Source organism: Saccopteryx leptura, chromosome 3, assembly GCF_036850995.1.
Source record: "Saccopteryx leptura isolate mSacLep1 chromosome 3, mSacLep1_pri_phased_curated, whole genome shotgun sequence".
Lineage (NCBI taxonomy): Eukaryota > Metazoa > Chordata > Mammalia > Chiroptera > Emballonuridae > Saccopteryx > Saccopteryx leptura.
Window position 1 is genome coordinate 52,419,254 of NC_089505.1, and position 18,454 is coordinate 52,437,707.

An 18,454-nucleotide genomic window follows, 5' to 3' on the forward strand; every position below is an offset into this window, starting at 1 on the left:
ATGTCTTAAATAGCATTACACAAGTATATAACATAATAGAGTGCACCTGTGGGATCTTCAGTCTTAATGGTTGTTTCTTGCATTGTTGGGTACTCCTAATTCCAGAGAAGAATGTATAAGATATTTACAAATCTACTTATCTTATATTTCCCTAGTTTGGAATCAATGCTTAAATTTTGTTTTTCATGACGACCTCCAAGATTTTCTTTATCAGAAATAATAAAAATAATGGCTATTGAGTACCATTTGTGGACCAGTACTTAGGTACTATACATATCATACTTTATGCAATCTTTGTAATCTTACCAGATATATAGGTCTATTTATCATTGAGAACACTGAGGCTCAGAGAGATTAAGTACTTTATCCAAAGCCTCACAGCTTCTGAAAGGCAGAATTTTGATTCAACACATAGTTCATATCTGACTCACAGCTCACATTGTTTAAATAGATGCAGGATGTGAAGTTTTCTCTTAGAGTTTGTGTCAGGAAGAATGCACTTGCTTAGATTCTTTAAAATAGAGCCCATCTGCAATTGTTGGAGGGCTGCATCTAAGAAAAAAACAAAAGGAAGTCTGTCATAATGGAACAATCAGGAGCCTGAGGTCCTGGGGTGGGCAAGGGATGAAACTAGAATGGAAAGAGTTTTGTTGCTAGAGCCCAAGGTCCTTGTACAAAGAATGAATTGGGTCTGGGTCTTTCTTAAGCCTGGAAAATTCCCAAAATTCAAATGGGGTGTAGCAAAGTGTGTTCCATATTTTATCTCTGTTGTCCATTCTCTCTAGACTCTTAAGAGGGAAAAGATAGGTCAGCACAGGTAGTCTACATAGAAACATGAAAAATACAAGCGCAGACCCTGAAAAAAAAAAATGTGGCCATAGCTAAAGAAAACAAATCCAAATCTAAACCTAAAACCCTAACCACAAAAGGGTTGTGGGAAACAATTTTACTAGCAATTGAAAATGGGAACAGCCATCACTGACATCAGGCTGTGAGCGTTCAGTCTGATTAATTAAGGTCAAGGTGGTGATGAAAATACCAGCTGGGGAGCATTTTGCTGAAAGATAAATTTGTCCTTCTCTATCTCTGCAAGACAGCAGGGAAGTGTGTGTGTGTGTGTGTGTGTGTGTGTGTGTGTGTGTGTGTAGCTAAATTAATTTGATTTACATCATGCCAGTATCTTCTGTTCTCTTTCCCTTCTGTCAGTTATCTTAGCTGGCTTTTTCCCTCTCCTTCACCCCCACACATTTCATAACACGGAGAGAAAGCACGGATTGGCTTCAGGCAGAATTTAGAAACGGAATAACTCTAATTTGATTCTGCACCGAGAGAGGGCTCTTCTCTCCTCCCTCGCCCCCTCCTTTCTTGATGGAGAGAAGTTGTAAACTTGAGCATAAGTGCGATGTATTTTTATATTGTGCTTAATGGCACGAACCTCTTGGCAATCAGAACATGCTCCTTGTAGCAAAACCTGGCAGCTCACCTAGCCGCCTCCCGTGTTTCTCCAAAAGTACTAATCCTAGAAAATGAAGTTGTGGTCCAGGATCCCCCCCGTTAGGAATGCGCTTTTTCTGGCCATGCAGCTTTCAGCTCTGCCAGGCTCTGGAGGCCGGGGTGGAGGGAGCCTCCTCAGGGACCCCCGAGGTGAGATGGGCTCGGGTTCTTGCCCAGCCGAGCCGCCTACACCCCGGGACCTCGCCCGGCCCTCCAATACCTCGCCCCTTCAGTGGCCGGGCGCGCTCGGCTGGGCAGGATAAGGTTACGCGGAGGCTTCCTTGGACCGGAGGAAGGGAGGCGGGTCCGAGCCCGCGCCCCGGCCCGGCCCGCAGAGGCGGGGTGGGGGTGGGGGTGTCCTACTGCTGGCGGCTCGGGACCTCAGGGCCACATCCCTGCTGGCGGCCAGGCGCCGCGCGAGGGCCTCTGAAGGCAGCCCCGCGGTCGGCCCCGGCCATGGCGAGAGACAAGTCGCCCGGCAGGGGCTGCCGCGCCCTGAGCCGCTGTCTGCTGGGCGCCGCGCTGCTGCTCGGCCTGCGGCTCTGCGCGGAGCTGCGGCGCGCCGGCCCCGCGTCCCAGGCCCGCGGCGCCCCGCCCGCTCCGGGCCCCCGGCCGCCCGCGCCACACCTGCCGCCCGCGCCCGCTCTGCAGCGCGGCTCCAGGAGGAGGCAGGTGACCTACGTGCGCAGCGGGCGCCGGGCGCCGCCGGGGGGCGGCGGGAGCGGGACGCCAGAGCCCGGCTGCTGTGCCCCGCAGGGGCGTCCCCGCCGGAAGGTCAGTGGCAAGCCGTGCAGTCTTGGGCCCCAGCCCCGACTCCCCTTCTCCACCGCGCTGCGGTGCCCTTGGCTCGGGCATCGCAGGCCGCCCTCACTGGAACCGTCAAACAAGTCTTAACCATGCGCTCTCTTAGGCAGCTCCACTAGTGGCACCTTTTAATACAACCAAGTGGGACTGAGCAGAGTTCATTCAGTATTCAACCACTCTTTGCTGGGCGCTCACTGTGTGCTCACTGCGCGAGGCGCAGGCGGCGGCGAAGGACAAATCCCTGTTCCCGCGTTCGAGCGACGGGAAGGTATGGGAGATGGGCATTGAAGGGAAAGAAGTTGTGATTTTGTTTATGTTCTGTGCTTTCCCCAGTGTTCTAGAGGCCTGGACAAAGCTGGGTGGGTATCCACTGTGAATTACTTTTCCACGACCTTCATTGAGGTGAAGAAAGTCCACTCTCCCGACGAATTGCCCTTGAATTACACCGCAGACGGCAGGGTGGCGAGCGCGGGTTGAGAAGTTGAGCCCCTAGCATCACTTAATGGGGAGTTAAATGGAACCTGGAGGACTGAAGTAATAACCTGAGTTTGTCTTACAACACTCGACAGCGTTGCTCTTCCTACCTCATTGACCTCTTGGCTCACACCTCACTAAGAAGTCCAGTTTTAACCGAAGATTATTAAGCCTCTGACCTCCCATCTCCTTTTTGAGCTCAATAATTTACTTGGTACTTGGGAGTGAAAGATTAAGAACTGCAGGTTTGAGTTTGCCTGGTCCTTATACCCACTGACCCCATCCAAGTCCTTCTGTTGCCTGGCCTTCCTTCCTTCCCTTCCTTCCCTTCCTTCCCCTCCTTCCCTTCCTTCCCTTCCTTCCCTCCCTCCCTCCTTCCCTCCTTCCTTCCTTCCTTCCTTCCTTCCTTCCTTCCTTCCTTCCTTCCTTCCTTCCTTCCTTCCTTCCTTCCTTCCTTCCTTCCTTCCTTCCTTCCTTCCTTCCTTCCTTCCTTCCTTCCTTCCTTCCTTCCTTCCTTCCTTCCTTCCTTCCTTCCTCCCTTCCTCCCTTCCTCCCTTCCTCCCTTCCCCCCTTCCCCCCTTCCCTCCTTCCCTCCTTCCCTCCTTCCCTCCTTTCTTTAATATACCTTTCCTCCTTCCTCACCACCTCACCTCTGGGGGAGAGAAAAAACGTTTCCTTTGAGTCTGCTGCATTCTTTAGCTTCCTAGTTCTTTTTTTGTTGTTGCCCGGTTGCAACCGGAGCCATTTTTTAGAGCCTGAGGGAAAGGCCACAGAGCCAACCTCAGTGCCCAGGGCCAGCCAATCAAGCCATGGCTGCGGGGGGGGGGGGGGGGGGGATGAGAGAACAAACCGGGAGGGATAGAGAAGCAGATGGTCGCTTCTCCTGTGTGCCCTGACCAGGCAAGGCATTGAACCTGGGACATCCACAGGAACGCTCTACCACTGAGCAACTGGCTAGGACCTAGCTTCCTAGTTCTAACCTATTTTTCCATATCACATACTCGGCCCTCCCCCGCCCCCAATTATTTGTTCTGCTGCTTTCCTTACCTTCACCTCTTCATCAAGCCTTACCCTCTGTCTTTCCACACCACTGTGGTCCCATCAGTGTTATCTTCCTGGATAAACTCAAATACTTTTTTCTATCTCCAAAATCTCACATCCTGTGTAAAGGCTTAACCTGGTCTTCCAGAAGAATTCAGCCACTTTCTTCTCCATTCTCCTAATGCATGTTCTATGATGCCATGTTATGCATTCATTGCACTTTTGCCAAGGGTTTGCCAGGTCCCAGATGCTGCATCAGGCACTGGGAGTACAGAATGAGTTCCAAGTGTAGTCCAGGAGGCACCCAGCTCAGGCATCCAGTAACGTCACCAGTGCTATAATTAAGGTCTTGAACTCTACCTGGGGAGTCAAGAAAGGCTGAGAGGAAACATTTCATCAACGACTTGATTTTTCTTAAGCATTCAGGTTCTTTTGTCTCTCCAGATGTTCTCAAATATCCCATCTTTGATGCCCTCAACCCTACCCTTCACTCTTCCTTTCACATCTGCTTTTAGCCTCTGTTGTTTCTGTTGTCATCTGTCCAAGAACCACTCTTAGTCTCCACTTAAGAAAACAGTGTCTTTAACTGGAGCCTGTCCTACAAATGGGGAAGTTTGGAATGCACAGACTCAGAGGGTCACTGGAGGGGAAGTTCACTTCCATCACCTTTAGGAGGCTGCGGTGATCCTGGCCGGAGATGGTGCTGGCTCAGGGACCGGTAGAAACGCAGGTGTGAGAAGTGGTTGTTGCTTCTGGAGATATTCTGAAGGTAGATGAGGGAGGAGTAGTTTTCTGTGGTCATTTTTGTTTAGTTTTTTTGTTTGTTTGGACAGATATGTATAGAAGTCAGGAGTTTGGTTTTAAACATGTTGAGTTTGAGATATCCTTCACATACCCAAGTGGAAATGTCAACTAAGTGTGGAGAAACGAGTCAGGAATTGGAGGAGAAGTCCAGGCTAAAGATAAAGATGTAGGTGACTTCAGTGCACAATGTCACTAAAGCCATGAGGCTGTAGGGATCAACTAGGGAGTAAGAGTGGCTAACAAAGATGAAAGATCAGTTTTATTAAAGTTAAATTAGAAAAAAACAAAAGGAAATATTTGTATAGAATATGGTATGTTGTAAGCACTTGATAATGGTAGCTTTAATTTTCACTAATCTGTCCCAAATCTTGAGCCGCAGCCATTCTCCAAATGTAATTTGTTGTTATAACCTATTTCCTTTCTATCCTTGAACATTTAGGTCAAGGATATTGCCTGGAAATCTTCCCATATCAATCCTTCTTTCATGCTGATCTTCCCCCAATTTGAGATGGCAGCATAAATGTGCTCCCAGTTTCTGAGTTGCTGTGCACATGTTGTGAACTGGTAATCCATTTCAGATAGAATGTTTTGTCTCTAGAGTTGTTCTTAATGGAAAGCATTGTGTTTCCCAAAGTGAAGCTTAGCAAATGCTTATTCTTGAAACACCAATGTGTAAAAAATAGTAGAATCTACTTCAACCTATTATGCGTAATTCTAAATGTCTTTGGTTAAAAAAATATAAGAAGGAGTGAGTTTATTGCTATTTTAAAAATATTAAGTTTTTAGTCTCCTAAAGAAAAAGATTCCCTGGATTTCCTTCTTTCTAACTATTTATTTATTTACTTGACTTATTTTCAGGGTATACGTTCTAATTTCCCCAAATTCCTAGACAGTAGGAATCTTGAATTTGTTTCCTTTTCTCATTCTTTTATTTGAATGGAAATGTTCCTCAGAACTAGAAAGACCAGTTATCTGTTCTCCCACTTCTGGGAACAGAGCTCAATAGTCCTTATCTCCCGGGGGGACAAATCTTGTTCCTCATTAGCCTCCCATCAAGATGTGCTGAAATATAAGCTGAATGCACCATGAAATAATTGATACAGTTAAAGTTTGGAAGTTATGTGTTAAACTCCTTGGGTCTTATTTTACTTAACTTTTGTTTGTTGAGAATAATGATAAACAATGTTATTTAGGTTCTTGGGTACTTGCTGTAAGTACCTACCACATTGATTGGTGAAGGAAAAAAAGTTCCATCTATTTTGAGGATGGCTTTCTGGATGGATGAAAACCTGCATGAAGTAATTGGTGTGCTGAGTGTTTTTTGTCAACATGCTTCCTTTGCAGGTGTTAGAGGAACAAAATTTCAGCAATTATATTACCACTTTGATCATAGTTTATGCTTCTCTTAAAGAAAATAAACGTTATAAAAAAAGACGTGGGCCATGGCCTGTTGGCTCAGTGGTAGAGCGTTGGCCCGGCATGTGGATGTCTTCGGTTTGATTCCTGGTCAGGGCACACAGGAGAAGTGCCCATCTGCTTCTCCACCCCTCCCACTCTCGTTTCTCTCTCTTTCTCTCTTCCCCTCCCACAGCCATGGCTGGATTAGAGCGAGTTACCCCCCCCCCCCCCCCGCCTCCCTAGCTGACGATGGCTCCATGGCCTCGCCTCAGGGCCTAGGAAGAGTTCATTTGCCGAGCAACGGAGCAATGCCCCAGATGGGCAGAGCATCACTCCCTAGTGGGCTTTCCAGGTAGATCCTAGTCAGGACACATGTGGGAGTCTGGCTCTCTGCCTCCCTCTCACTGAATTAAAAAAAGTGAGAGAGAGAGAGAGAGAGAGAGAGAAGTGTAAGTCCTCATATAATTCTTTTCCTCTTTCCTCATCCCTCTTTCACCAAGCCATGTAAGAACCAGCTGTATATATTAAATACCCTTTCACATCAGGTGTTCTAATCTTAGAGCACTGTGAAATGAGAGCTCAGTATGGATAAATACTGTCCTTTTTTGATTAAAACTAGCCTGGAACCCATACATTTTTGTATATTACAGAGGCTTTAAGCATTCCATCAGAGCTCTTAGTCTTTTGATTGCATACTATGCTTGAATCAAAATATCACTGTAATTCTTTTTCTGTTCTTTCCCTTCTCTCTGTTTTCTGTGTTTCTTTCTGATTTTTTTTTTCTTAAATAGACATTTATCATGATTACATGGGTAAAGTTCTTTTGGGGGGCATTTATATAGGACTAAGATCTCGTTCTCCATGATTTATGTTCTTTATTAGTCTTGGATAGGTGTTTCCCTCACAGGTTGGCAATCCACTTAAACGACAGCAGCAAAATATATGGCTCATTTGTACAGGAGAGGCACTCAACCAGGAGCCAAGCTTCCTGAAGAAATTTCTCCTCTCTTATCAGAGATATTTTCCTTGACATTTAATGTGTTGGATAGAAAAGTGACTACTGAGTCACAGAGTCACAAGCCAACAATGTGCTGGCTTGGTTTGTTAGTCATAGATCCTTTGGAACAATGTGTCAGAAAGAAAAAATAATGTTTCCTCTTCTGAAAAGCCATCTGGCAAAATTTGGTCTTTCTTCATGACTTCTTGTCTTCCTCTTCAATTTCTAATTCTGTGATTATCAGAAAGGAAGAAGAAAAATGGCACAGTGTGCCCCTTGATATATCCAATTGCCTTACAAGTCCTTCGTCATTTAAACATTTTTAAAGATTTTATATATTGATTTTAGAGAGAGAGAGAAACGTCAATTTGTTGTTCCACTTATTTATGAATTCATTTGGTTGATTCTTGCATGTGTCCTGACCGGGGATCTAACCCACAACCTCAATGTATTGGGATGATGATGCTAGAGCTACCCAGCCCGGGCACAAGTCGTTATACTTTACCAAAAAATTGAAGGCAGGTTTGACTTGCTTGTAAAATACGGCTCAGCAGCAGTTTCCAGGAATTCAGATTTTTCTGTGTACTTACACTTCTGTCCTTCGGGGAACAACATTAATCAATCCTCTCACACTGTCCTCAGGAGGCAAAGCCTTTTCATTTTAAACAAAGTCATTGAGGGTAATTGAATCCTTTCCAGCAATATGTGGGTGTGAAATAGTAGTTGCTTAGTTTCACAAAGAGAAAGGCAGGTTTTGATTAAAACTTTGATGTGCCTCAGTTGGGGAATAGGCCTCTCTCTGCATTCCTTCCAAACCCCACAGTTCCTCAGAGAGCATTCTGTGGGCAAAAGAACAGCTAATGGAGGCTCTATTGTTTTTCAACAATTGGTGGTAGAGCTTTTAGGATTTTGAAAGCAATTTGTCCAATCTATTTTCTCCAAGGAAAAGAAAGCCTTATCAGTTTTCTTGAATTGGATTTTTTTTTTTTTTTTTGGTCTATGAAGAGAATCAGAGCTCTGTAGTTAAACTGGAGACTGTCAAGGGTGGTAGTAGGTATTTGAATTTTTCCATCTGTGCTGCCATACCTTTGGATTCCTTGTGCTTGTAAGTAGTTTGGCTCTTTATTCTGTGATTCATGAAAAGCACCAGGAGCCTGCTTCATTTACCCTGAGACATACTGAGGCTAGAATCTATTCGTGTTGATAAGCTTTGTTAACCTAAAAATAAAGCCCAAAGTGAAAGGCAAAGTGTTCATTTGAGATCAAAGAATAGCTATTTTGGAAACATAGATTCAGGCAGAAATCCAAATAGTGTTCTGGATATGGGATGAAGGCAAGGAGTTCATGAGGAAAGGAAGGGAAATTATTACATGAATAGAAGAAAGGAATTTCTTTTGGTGTTAACAATCGAAGTTACTCTTTAGCTATACGTGGCTAATTACTGACCCTAAAGAATGTTTTTAATTATCAGTCCTGTGAGAGGAGCTCTGCTTTCCTGTTAGCTTTACAGTTGTTTGTAAACAATGTTGGTTTGACCCAATAAAAAGGTTATTTTGCCCAAGTCAAACATTCCAAAAATTCATGGCATAATATGCACAAAGCCTTTTCTCTGGGATGATAGCTTTGACTCCATTTAAAAAGGGTTCTCTTTATATGAATTTTCCTTTTTTACAGTGAAAAATTTTTATATTTAGAATTAGCCAGCTGAACTCAGTTTAGATGATCCCAATTTTGTTGGCCACATCCAAAGCATCGTAGTCAGGAGCCAGTCGAGCATACGCCTTCTCTCCATCAGGACTGAGCATCGTGTGACCGTGGCCACATTCATGTCATAGGGCTTCTTCACAGCCTGTGTGATCTGCTCCTTGTTGGCCTTGACATCCACAGTATGCACAAGTGTATTGTTGTCCTCTATCTTCTTTATGGCTAACTCAGTAATTAGGCTCATTATGGTGACCACTGTGCCATGACAGTGGTTAAGCTTGTTTCTCTTTGGGTCTTGGGGGTGTTTGTCTAAGGATATTTGAACTGCCTCAGAGCTCCAATATCTTGGGGTGACGTTAGAAGGTGGGTGTGAGCGATGTGTGGATCTTTTTTTGTGTGTGTGGCTGAGGATGCCTTTCAGCACTGCTTTTATTTTTCTTCAAAGCCTTTGCTTTGGCTTTGGGAGGGGCAGTGGCTCCTTTCTTTGCTTTCAGCACCATCTTCGTGAAAAGCCATTTATGTCAATTTTCTCAGCTTCTCTTAAAAGCAGCCCATGAGTTCTCTAGGTACCTTACATTGGTCCCATTAATGGCCTAGGGGTTTTTCTGCTAATAGAGGATGGGAAAATTTGCTAAGAAGCATTTTTATCCTGCTGAAATGATAGAAACAAAATTGAGTTTTATGAGCCTTACAAGACCATCTGTAATTTAAACTAATAGCAAGCTGGGTTGTTAGTTGATGGCTCAGGAGGTAAATTTATGTGAGCTACATGGTGTTTTAAGTATTTGAACATAAACATCTTTAGATGGGGCACACAGAGTCCAGTGGAATCCAGCTCATCCAGCTCAGCTCTCTCTCCATTTGCATGACCTGTCTGATCTCTGAAGGCATTTGAAGTTGCAACCCCTGAGTTGAGATATCAAAATTAACAATTAGCCGGATGTTTTCCCTAAAAAAGTAACAAAAGAAGTTAAGGTGGCTAAACTCAGTGGCAGCATGGGACATAAATAGACAATGGATAAAGGTTCCTTTAAATCATTCCTAGTAAAGAAAGATGAGTTAGCTATCCCAAACTGGACTTAGATAATGGGGAGAGTAAGGCTATAGGGTGGAATACTTAATTTGATGTTCTTTTGGTTGTGAACAAGAAAAATGGACTCTGCTTTAGCTTGAGAAAAAAAAATTAAAGAAATTGATTGGGAAAACTTAGGAATTTCTCACTGAATTGGAGGAAGAGTTAGTTACATGACCAGTATGTGAAGGAGAGAAGGAGCAGGGCTGCTCTGGAAATCCCAGTCTCCTTCCATCTTCTTCCTAAGGTGCTACCATAACAAGACTCACCTCCCTTGCTCAACTCCCAGCTCATTCTCTTAGCTATTCATCCTGGACCAGCGAGCTCAAGCCACAAGCCATGAACAGCGCAAGAGCCCTTTCCCTGTCCTAGAAGCCATTTTTGAGGAAAAGGGAAACCTTCTTTAAGTTACCCATGAAGCCTGACTGGTAGTGCCGCAGTGGCTAGAGGGTTGACCTTGGAACACTGAGATCCTGGCTGAGTGTGGGCTCATTAGCATGGGGTTACTGGTTAGAATGGCGGATTATCTGCATGATCCCAAAACTCACCAGCGTAAGCCCAAAGGTTGCTGGTGTGAGAAACCCAAGGTCACTGGTTTGAGTAAGGGGACTCTGACTCAGCTTGAGCCTGAGGTCCAATCTCTTGTCAAGGCACACAGAAGAAGCAATCACTGTACAATTAAGTAAAAATAACTATAAGTTGATACTTCTCATCTTCCCTCCCCCCATGAAGTCAAGTCCTTGACATTCCTTAACTATTCAGTATAATTATTGCACAGTTTTGCCCATAAATTTTTGTTTGTTTCATATTTCAGTCTATTATTTTAACTAGTCCATTTCAGGGATCTTGGATGTGAGCACCTAGAAATAGAGTATAGGATTTTTGTTTTGTCTGATGTTTTTAATAATACCCAAGCCTGTCATCTATGCTCCTGTGTGTATGTGTATTTCTTTATTGGTTACTGTTTATCTAGATAAATTCTCCAAGTAGCATTTGGCAGGAAGTTGGCACCTTGTGTATACTTCTGATATTTTTATTCAGGTGGGTATATGAACACAAGATCTATGTATATGCAATGTTTTGTTTCTTTGTTTTTTATTTGTTTGTTTGTTTAGGAAAAGGTATTTGTGAGGACTTTTAGTAGAGAAAGTATATAAAATCAGTATGCAACCCATGATCCCAATTAGAGTTCTCAAACCAAAGTTAGAATCTTGTGGTTTTTTGTTTTATTTATTTTTTCTGTAAATACAGAAAGGTACTTCACACACACTAAAAAAGATCTGAAAAACTCTTCAGAGCATCTGAATATTTACAATTCTATTTGCATCCGGCTAGTTTGGGGTTCTTTAAGTACAGTTACTTCTGTGTGAGGACTCTCTGGGCTGCTAGTGACAGAGCCCAACTGAAACTAGTAAACACAGGGATTCATTGAAGGGTTTTGGGGTAGAAGTGAAGCATTAGCTGTGAACCAGGAAGACTGGGGACTTTGTTATGGATTGACCCGAGCATTGAAGACTTTAGTTATCATGGTACTCATGACCACAGATGAAGTGGGTATTTGTTATTCTTTTTTTATTTTTAGATTTTACTTATTGATTTTTGGAAAGAGGTTAGAGATATGGAGAGAGAAAGAGAGGGAGAGTGAGAAAGAGGGTAGAGAAACAGGAAATATCTACTCGTAGTAGTTGCTTCCTGTATGTGCCTTGACCGGGCAAGCCCAGGGATTCGAACCTGTGACCTCAGTGTTCCAGGTTGACACTTTATCACTATGGCACCACAGGTCTGCTGTCATTCTTTTTGACCACACCATTGAATTTCCTTCCTGTGTTAGAGAAATTTTCCACCTTCCTAAGAAAAAAGCCAAAAAATATCTTTCCAGCTTTTCCTTGTACCTCATGCAATTTAGGCTTCACCCACATGAGAGTTTGTGTTGTACCTTAGAAATTCAGGTGACACAAGGACCATGGTGTGGCAAAGTGGCCAAGATTCTAGCACAAGATTCTGGCACCCAGGTCATGAAGTGAGCCCTTGTGTCTGTGCCCAGTGGTGGGGCAGTGCAGTCTACAATGGCACGTAGAGTGGTGTTTCTGTCCTTAAGATCCTGTAAGTGAATAAATCTTTAATCAATTTGTTTTGTACTTAACTAGCAGAGTGGTTTCTATTGTTTACAACTAAGAACTTTGACAGATCAATAAATTAGAACTGGCAGTTCAGAAGGTTACAACTGTAACTCCCTCTTCAATTTTACTTGACCTATTTAATTCAGATTTTGGAACATGATGATTGGGCTCTAAGTAAACTGTGGATTGAGGGACATTTTCCTGACAAGATAATAACATTTAGCACCAGGCACTAAATTACATAAATCTGCTAACTTATCACTGGAGACACCAAGCCCTTTTACATTGGGGTATAGAATAGGAGGGGCCAAGTTTATGCTGAGATCGCAAACAACCTTTAAATCTCAGGGTTCATCCTAACAAAGATTTATTTCTTGCTCATGCTATGTATCCATTGCCAGTTGGCAGGGGAGGGGTACTACTTTGTGCTGTCATTGTCTTCTCTCTGGACCCCAGACTGGCAGTGCAGCCACCATCTGGAATATGGCCTGTCACCTTCATAGAGGGATGAGTGCTCTGGGGGTCTTGCATGGTTTTATTAAATGCCCTGGCAGGAAGCCACACACAGCATCCTGCTCACAATCTAATGGCCAGAGCTGGTCGTGGGGCCCTACCCGGAGCAAGATGACAGAAGTCAGAGAGCTGGAAATATTTGGTGAGCAGTGCTTATAGCCACCACAGTATCCTTCAATCATCTGTACCTAAATGAACATCATCTAGGTCATCTTTCAGGTTTGCCATCTTGAATGTCTCACTGAATATGCACATTTAACAGTATTAAATAAAGCTTAGATCTAAAATGAGATGGACATCTGAATTTAGTAGAACAGTGAAATAAAGCAAGGCTCTATTTACATCTTATAAACAGTGCTGTACTGTGTCCTGGAGTTTGTTAAATACAATGATTCTTGTTGACATTATTTATGTTAGATTTTTTGTATGTTAGATTCTTAGGATGATGGCCTGCAGGTCTTTTTTATTTTCCCCTAGGGAAGAAAGTGAGTTACCTGAATTAAAGAAAGCCCGGAGCTTAGTGTAAATGAGCCGAAGGCCCCTGGTGAGGTGACTCAAACTCCAGGTTTACTGCTGTCTTTGTGGCGATCACTTATCTATTTTTCCACTTTTAGTTGGAGCAAGTTGAAAGACTTTCAAACATGGTTTCAGAATCTGGCCACAAATCAGAGGCGATATTCATGTTGTAGACTGCAATGGTGCAAGTGTTTTTAGTTTATTTTTTTAACCTACTTTAAGTAATATGGTGTCATATTTTTACACTTGAGGTCAGAAGTTAAAATTCTGCTCCTGTAGCTATTGAATGTGGATAAGTGGCAACCTGTCTGAATTTTAGTTTCCTCCTCTGTGAAAAAGTAGTAGAAGTTACTACTCACAGGGCTGTTGTGAAGAATAAACAAGAGTGGATGGGTGAAAGCACCTGGCCTGTGAGGATGGTTCAGTAAGTGGACATTGCCTCCGTTCAGCTACGTGCTGCTGGCTGGGTCGCAGGCTCTGGGCATCAAAAAGATACAGGTATGTGCGACTATGGAGCATAAAACCCCATAGTCATTGGAATTTTAAATATTTTTTTTATTCTTGAAATTTAAAGCATATATAATATGCTTCAGAGGAGCTGGAAGATACATTTTTAAAATCTTACATAAAAGCCAGCAGTAATTAGTAAGTTTTTGTTAACATTTTTATTATAAATTTATTCACTATATAACTCACTTATTATAAAATGGTTGAGGATTACCTGTTCACATCGGTTTGGGATTTCTTTTTCCCCCCTCAAAACTACTTCAAATATCTTTTACAACATGCTGTTAAAAAGTTTTTGCCTGTGTCAGAGTTGACTCTATAAATGTGTTTCTAAGATTTCAAAATACAGCCTTCACTCAAAATATTGTTTACAAATCTCATTAACTGTGCCACTTACTATAACTCGACTACTTCTCTTTAGTTCAAGGGAGTTGGTGGAGTGACCTTGCTACACTGTTTTTTGGGGGGCCTGTCTTTCACATTTTAGTCAATTAAATGCATATAGTCATACTTGGCACTCTATATGCATTTTAAAGATAAACTCACTTTAAACAACACAACGAGCAAAATCTAAGTACTAACGCTGCACATAGTATTATGGGGAATATAAGGCCTTCAGGAAGTATACAAATTAAGAGCCAGGTGGGAGGCAGCCACTGTACTGAGGGAGTTGCATATATTCTTTTATTGACTTCTCAGAGCAAGTCTGTGAGGTAGGAATTGTCCTCATTTTGCAGCTGAGGAGGCTGAGGCTCTGAGACATTAGTACGCTTGCGCAAGAAATAGCTGTAAGGGATGGAAAGAAGGTTTAAACTCAAAATCTATGATTTTTTCAATTTGCCTACCAAGACAGATAGCTAACAACCAATTCTTACATAAAGCAGATTATTTACTATGCATATACTTACCAGCTAAAATCTTGTAAACAAAAGATAACACAACGATAAAAGATAAACCATAGGCTGGGAGAGGATTTTTTTTTTTTTTTTTGTATTTTTCTGAAGCTGGAAACTGGGAGAGACAGTCAGACAGACTCCCGCATGCGCCCGACCGGGATCCACCCGGCACGCCCACCAGGGGGCGACGCTCTGCCCACCAGGGGGCGATGCTCTGCCCCTCCGGGGCGTCGCTCTACCGCGACCAAAGCCACTCTAGCGCCTGGGGCAGAGGCCATGGAGCCATCCCCAGCGCCCAGGCCATCTTTGCTCTAATGGAGCCTCGCTGCGGGAGGGGAAGAGAGAGAGAGAGAGAGGAAGGAGAGGGGGAGGGGTGGAGAAGCAGATGGGTGCCCTTCCTGTGTGTCCTGGCCAAAACTAACCCGGGACTTCTGCACGCCAGGCCAACGCTCCACCACTAAGCCAACTGGCCAGGGCCGGCTGGGAGAGGATATTTGAAATGCCTATCAACAATAAGTATTAATATCCAAAAATTTAAAAGAACACCAACAAAACAGTAAGAAAAAGACATCTAAAAAGAAAAACAAACGGAATTAACCAAGAATTAACAGAAGAGGAAACCCGAAAGGCTATCTTTCTATCTATCTGTGCAAAGAGAGGGCATGAGCGCAGAGAATGATGCGCCCTGCCAGTGAGCAGGGGAAGCAAAGAAAAGCACAATGGGATTCTACTTCACACCCCTCCCCATAAAATACAAAACATCTGCCAGAACAAGGATTGATAAGAATGTTGAGAAAAAGGAACTTGTACTCAATTACTTTATCCAAAGTAGCTCTTTATCTCAGTCATTCTCTTAATATCATCTCTTAAGGCTTTTCCACTTGGACATTTAAAATATTTTAAAATTGTTTGCAGTCTTGTACCCTTTGAAGGTGGGGAGCTCATCTGTCCTGCTCACCAGTATATCCTCCGTGCCTATAATAGTACTAACATGTAGTAAGTGCTCAGTAAATACTGGGCTGACAGAATGATCTTTTCAATCTCTGGGATACTAGACCCGGGTGTTTGGGGAATGTCTGAATCTTTTGAGGGCTATTTCAAAGTCAGCTCCAGGTCTCCAAATTCTGAATGAGAGCATTATTACACTACAGACTCTTGGCACAGAGCACCCAGTGTTGGCTATGCTTCAGACAGTGGTGACTATTGACTATATCACAGAGATCTGGAGCTATTTCTGGCCTGTACCTATCTTTGTATGGCCTCTGAGCTAAGGAATGAATTCTATCAATGATCTTTTGCAATTGATTCAATGTAAGGAAACACTAACCTTGCACCACAATGAAGCAAAATACTATCCAAAAAAAATTTCCCCATTTTTTTTTAAGTAGATACATACCACAAAAAAAAGTATGTGCAATTATTTTAAATTTTATCAATAAAAATGTGGAAAATTGTCCTCTCTCTGCTTAGATAAATTCCTACTTAGTATCCTTGATTTTGCCTCTTGGCTCACAAAATCGAACATACTTACTATCTGGCTCTTACAGATAATATTTGCCAACCTCTTATGTGGAAGTGGCCTCAGGGCCAACTAACTGTGACTGTTACAGGGTGGGGGGGAGGTAACCACTCACCTGTAGCAGACTCAATCAAATCCATGAGATTCTTGTGCTAGAGTTTTCCCATCTGCAGCCTGAAAGGAATGGTCCTAGATTTCCAAGAGGGACACTGAGGAAATGTTTTGGTACTCTAACCATTCATGGGAATGTCATCAAGTCTTCAAATTCTTTGTTATGAAGTCATTGCCATTTAGGGAGCATTAAAGTGGTTTAAATCTTGGTGTTTGCTTACTTCTGTTTTTACCTACCTTTTCTAACACAAGCATGGAGTTGTTGGGCAGATTGACTCCATCTTTTCCAGGTTTTGGAGTCAGCTGTTCCCTTAATACCTAAATTAAAATGGCTTGAGCCATGTGCTACCAGAGATCTAGTACCTTTACTCTCCTCCAATGCTCTGATAATGGGTGGGGCTTATATTTTCTGGTCATGATACTGGAACAAAGCCGGAGTTCATGCTGCTTGTCACTATGAAGCCAATTCACAGAGATGAGGATGGAAGTGAATATAAATGTCGCTAATCAAATTGCCAGCAAACCTGAGAAGGCAGAGGGATTCAGACCCCAAGTCTGCCTTAACACTGTTTGCAGGCCTCTTTTACAGGGTGATCAGGGCTAGATAGAAAGGGGGGAAGAGTGTGGCTACATGACCTTTCTCAAGATCCTATTCTTCATTAAGTCTTGGCACATTCACCATCTTGGAGATAAGGTTTCTGGCCTGTTAGTTTTCTCAAGGATTTGTATGGGGTTCAGGCATGCCATAGTCAAGGCTGTGGACTCTTGTGTTTGATCTGGTTTTCTTTTTGAGAGAGAGAAAAAGGGACAGACAGATGGGAAAGGAGAGAGATGAGAAGCATCAACTCATAGTTGTGGCACCTTAGTTGTTCATTGATTGTTTTCTTATTGTGCCTTGCGGGATGGGGGTTCCAGCCAAGCCAGTGACCCCTTGCTCAAGCCAGCAACCTTGGGCTCCAAGCCAGCGACCTTTGGGCTCAAGCTAGTAACCATGGGGTCATGTCTATGATCCCCTGCTTAAGCTGGTGACCCCAGGCACAAGCTGGTGAGCCCATGCTCGAGTCGGTGACCTTGGGGTTCAAACCTGGGTCCTCTGTGTCTCAGGTCGATGCTTTATCCACTGTGCTTCCACCTGGTCAGGCTGCTGTGGTTTTCAAGGCCTGTTAACTGGGCTAGGGAAGCAATCTAGATGGCATCCCTGTGCCTGAAAAACAAACAAACAAACAAACAAAAAACCAAAACACTCAGACAATTCTACAAGAAAGGGTGTAAGATTAATGCTTTGGAAATATGTCTTACAGTCACTCTCTGTGAATTCCTGCTCCTAGCTCGGCGTTCCACTCCCTGTCACCAGGCTCTCCTCTCGGCTCTGCACTGCCCACTTCTTTTAATGCCCAGAGTGACACCAACGTAGGCCTTACTGAAGGTTTCAAGGTCATAAAGGGAGCTATTAAAGCAGTTCAAAACAGAAGTCAACTGAAAATTGATTACTTGAAGTTTTCTTTCTGGCTGTATTTCTTTAGACTCTGTACCACTGACCCTGCCTTCTCTTATCTACATGTCAGCTCCTTTTTTCCATTTTCAAGTCTTCAGCCTCCTGCTGCCCATCCGACTCTCTTGAGCTTCCAGCAAACAGATTCCAAACACGTGCCAGGCAATTTAGCTTCCTCTGTGTTCCTCGCTTCTACCGGCCTGACCTCAGATGGATTATACCACTCTGGTGGGAAGGCACAATTGGCTGCAATCAGTGTTTGTTTTCAAAAATCATGTTTCCCCCAGTCTTCTCGACTATTAGACAATTCACATAATGTGCTCAGCCTTGGATGTAGAAAGCATTCATTACATGCTGATTGTTCTTACTATTAGAATTATGCCAATTTAGACCCAGTGTGTCCCCTTATTCTAACTGTGGCTACTGCAGTTTTATGACAGGGGAAATATGTTATTACAGGCATTTTGAGAGAAGCAATATACTGCTTTATGCAGAACCCCTTTTTCCTTTCATACATGCCTTTATTTCCTCCTCTGACTTTTAGGGTTCTTGGTGAACTGTATTTCCATCTGTCATGGAAATGCGTTCACACAGAGTGTGCCAACATGAACATTAGGTTCAAGAGTGCCCGGAAATGACCAGCAATAGCACTTCTAAGTACATACCCAACAGAACTGAAACATATGTTCACATAATACTTGTACACGAATGGTATAGCAGCATTCTTCATAGTGGCCAGAAGTTGGAAGCAACCCAAATATCCATCAACTTATGAATGGATACAGAAAGTATGGTATATCCATATGAGGGCATAATATTCAGCCATAAAAAGGAACGAAGTCCTGATGCATGCTACCATGGGTGAACCCTGAAAATATTAGGCTAAGTAAAAGAAAACAGTCACGAAGCCCACATACGGCATCACTCAATTTTAAGGAAATATCCAGGAGCACGGGAGAGGGAGGTAATGGGCAATGACTGCTACTGGGAAT

The 18,454-nt window shown here is 43.3% G+C and overlaps 1 protein-coding gene across 2 annotated transcripts in view; it reads left to right on the forward strand.

The window, feature by feature from the left end:
* Positions 1-1,552: 1,552 nt before the first annotated feature.
* METTL24 (methyltransferase like 24) overlaps positions 1,553-18,454 on the forward strand; it is a 133,476-nt gene continuing 116,574 nt past the window's right edge. Inside the window, exon 1 of one of the 2 annotated variants that reach the window (XM_066373475.1) lies at positions 1,553-1,644. In XM_066373475.1, coding sequence (XP_066229572.1) covers positions 1,561-1,644 — 84 coding nt within the window. In that variant the 5' untranslated portion in view covers positions 1,553-1,560. Of the gene's footprint in view, positions 1,645-1,880; positions 2,269-18,454 lie in introns of those variants that run through there. The other variant, XM_066373474.1, reaches the window with a different exon arrangement.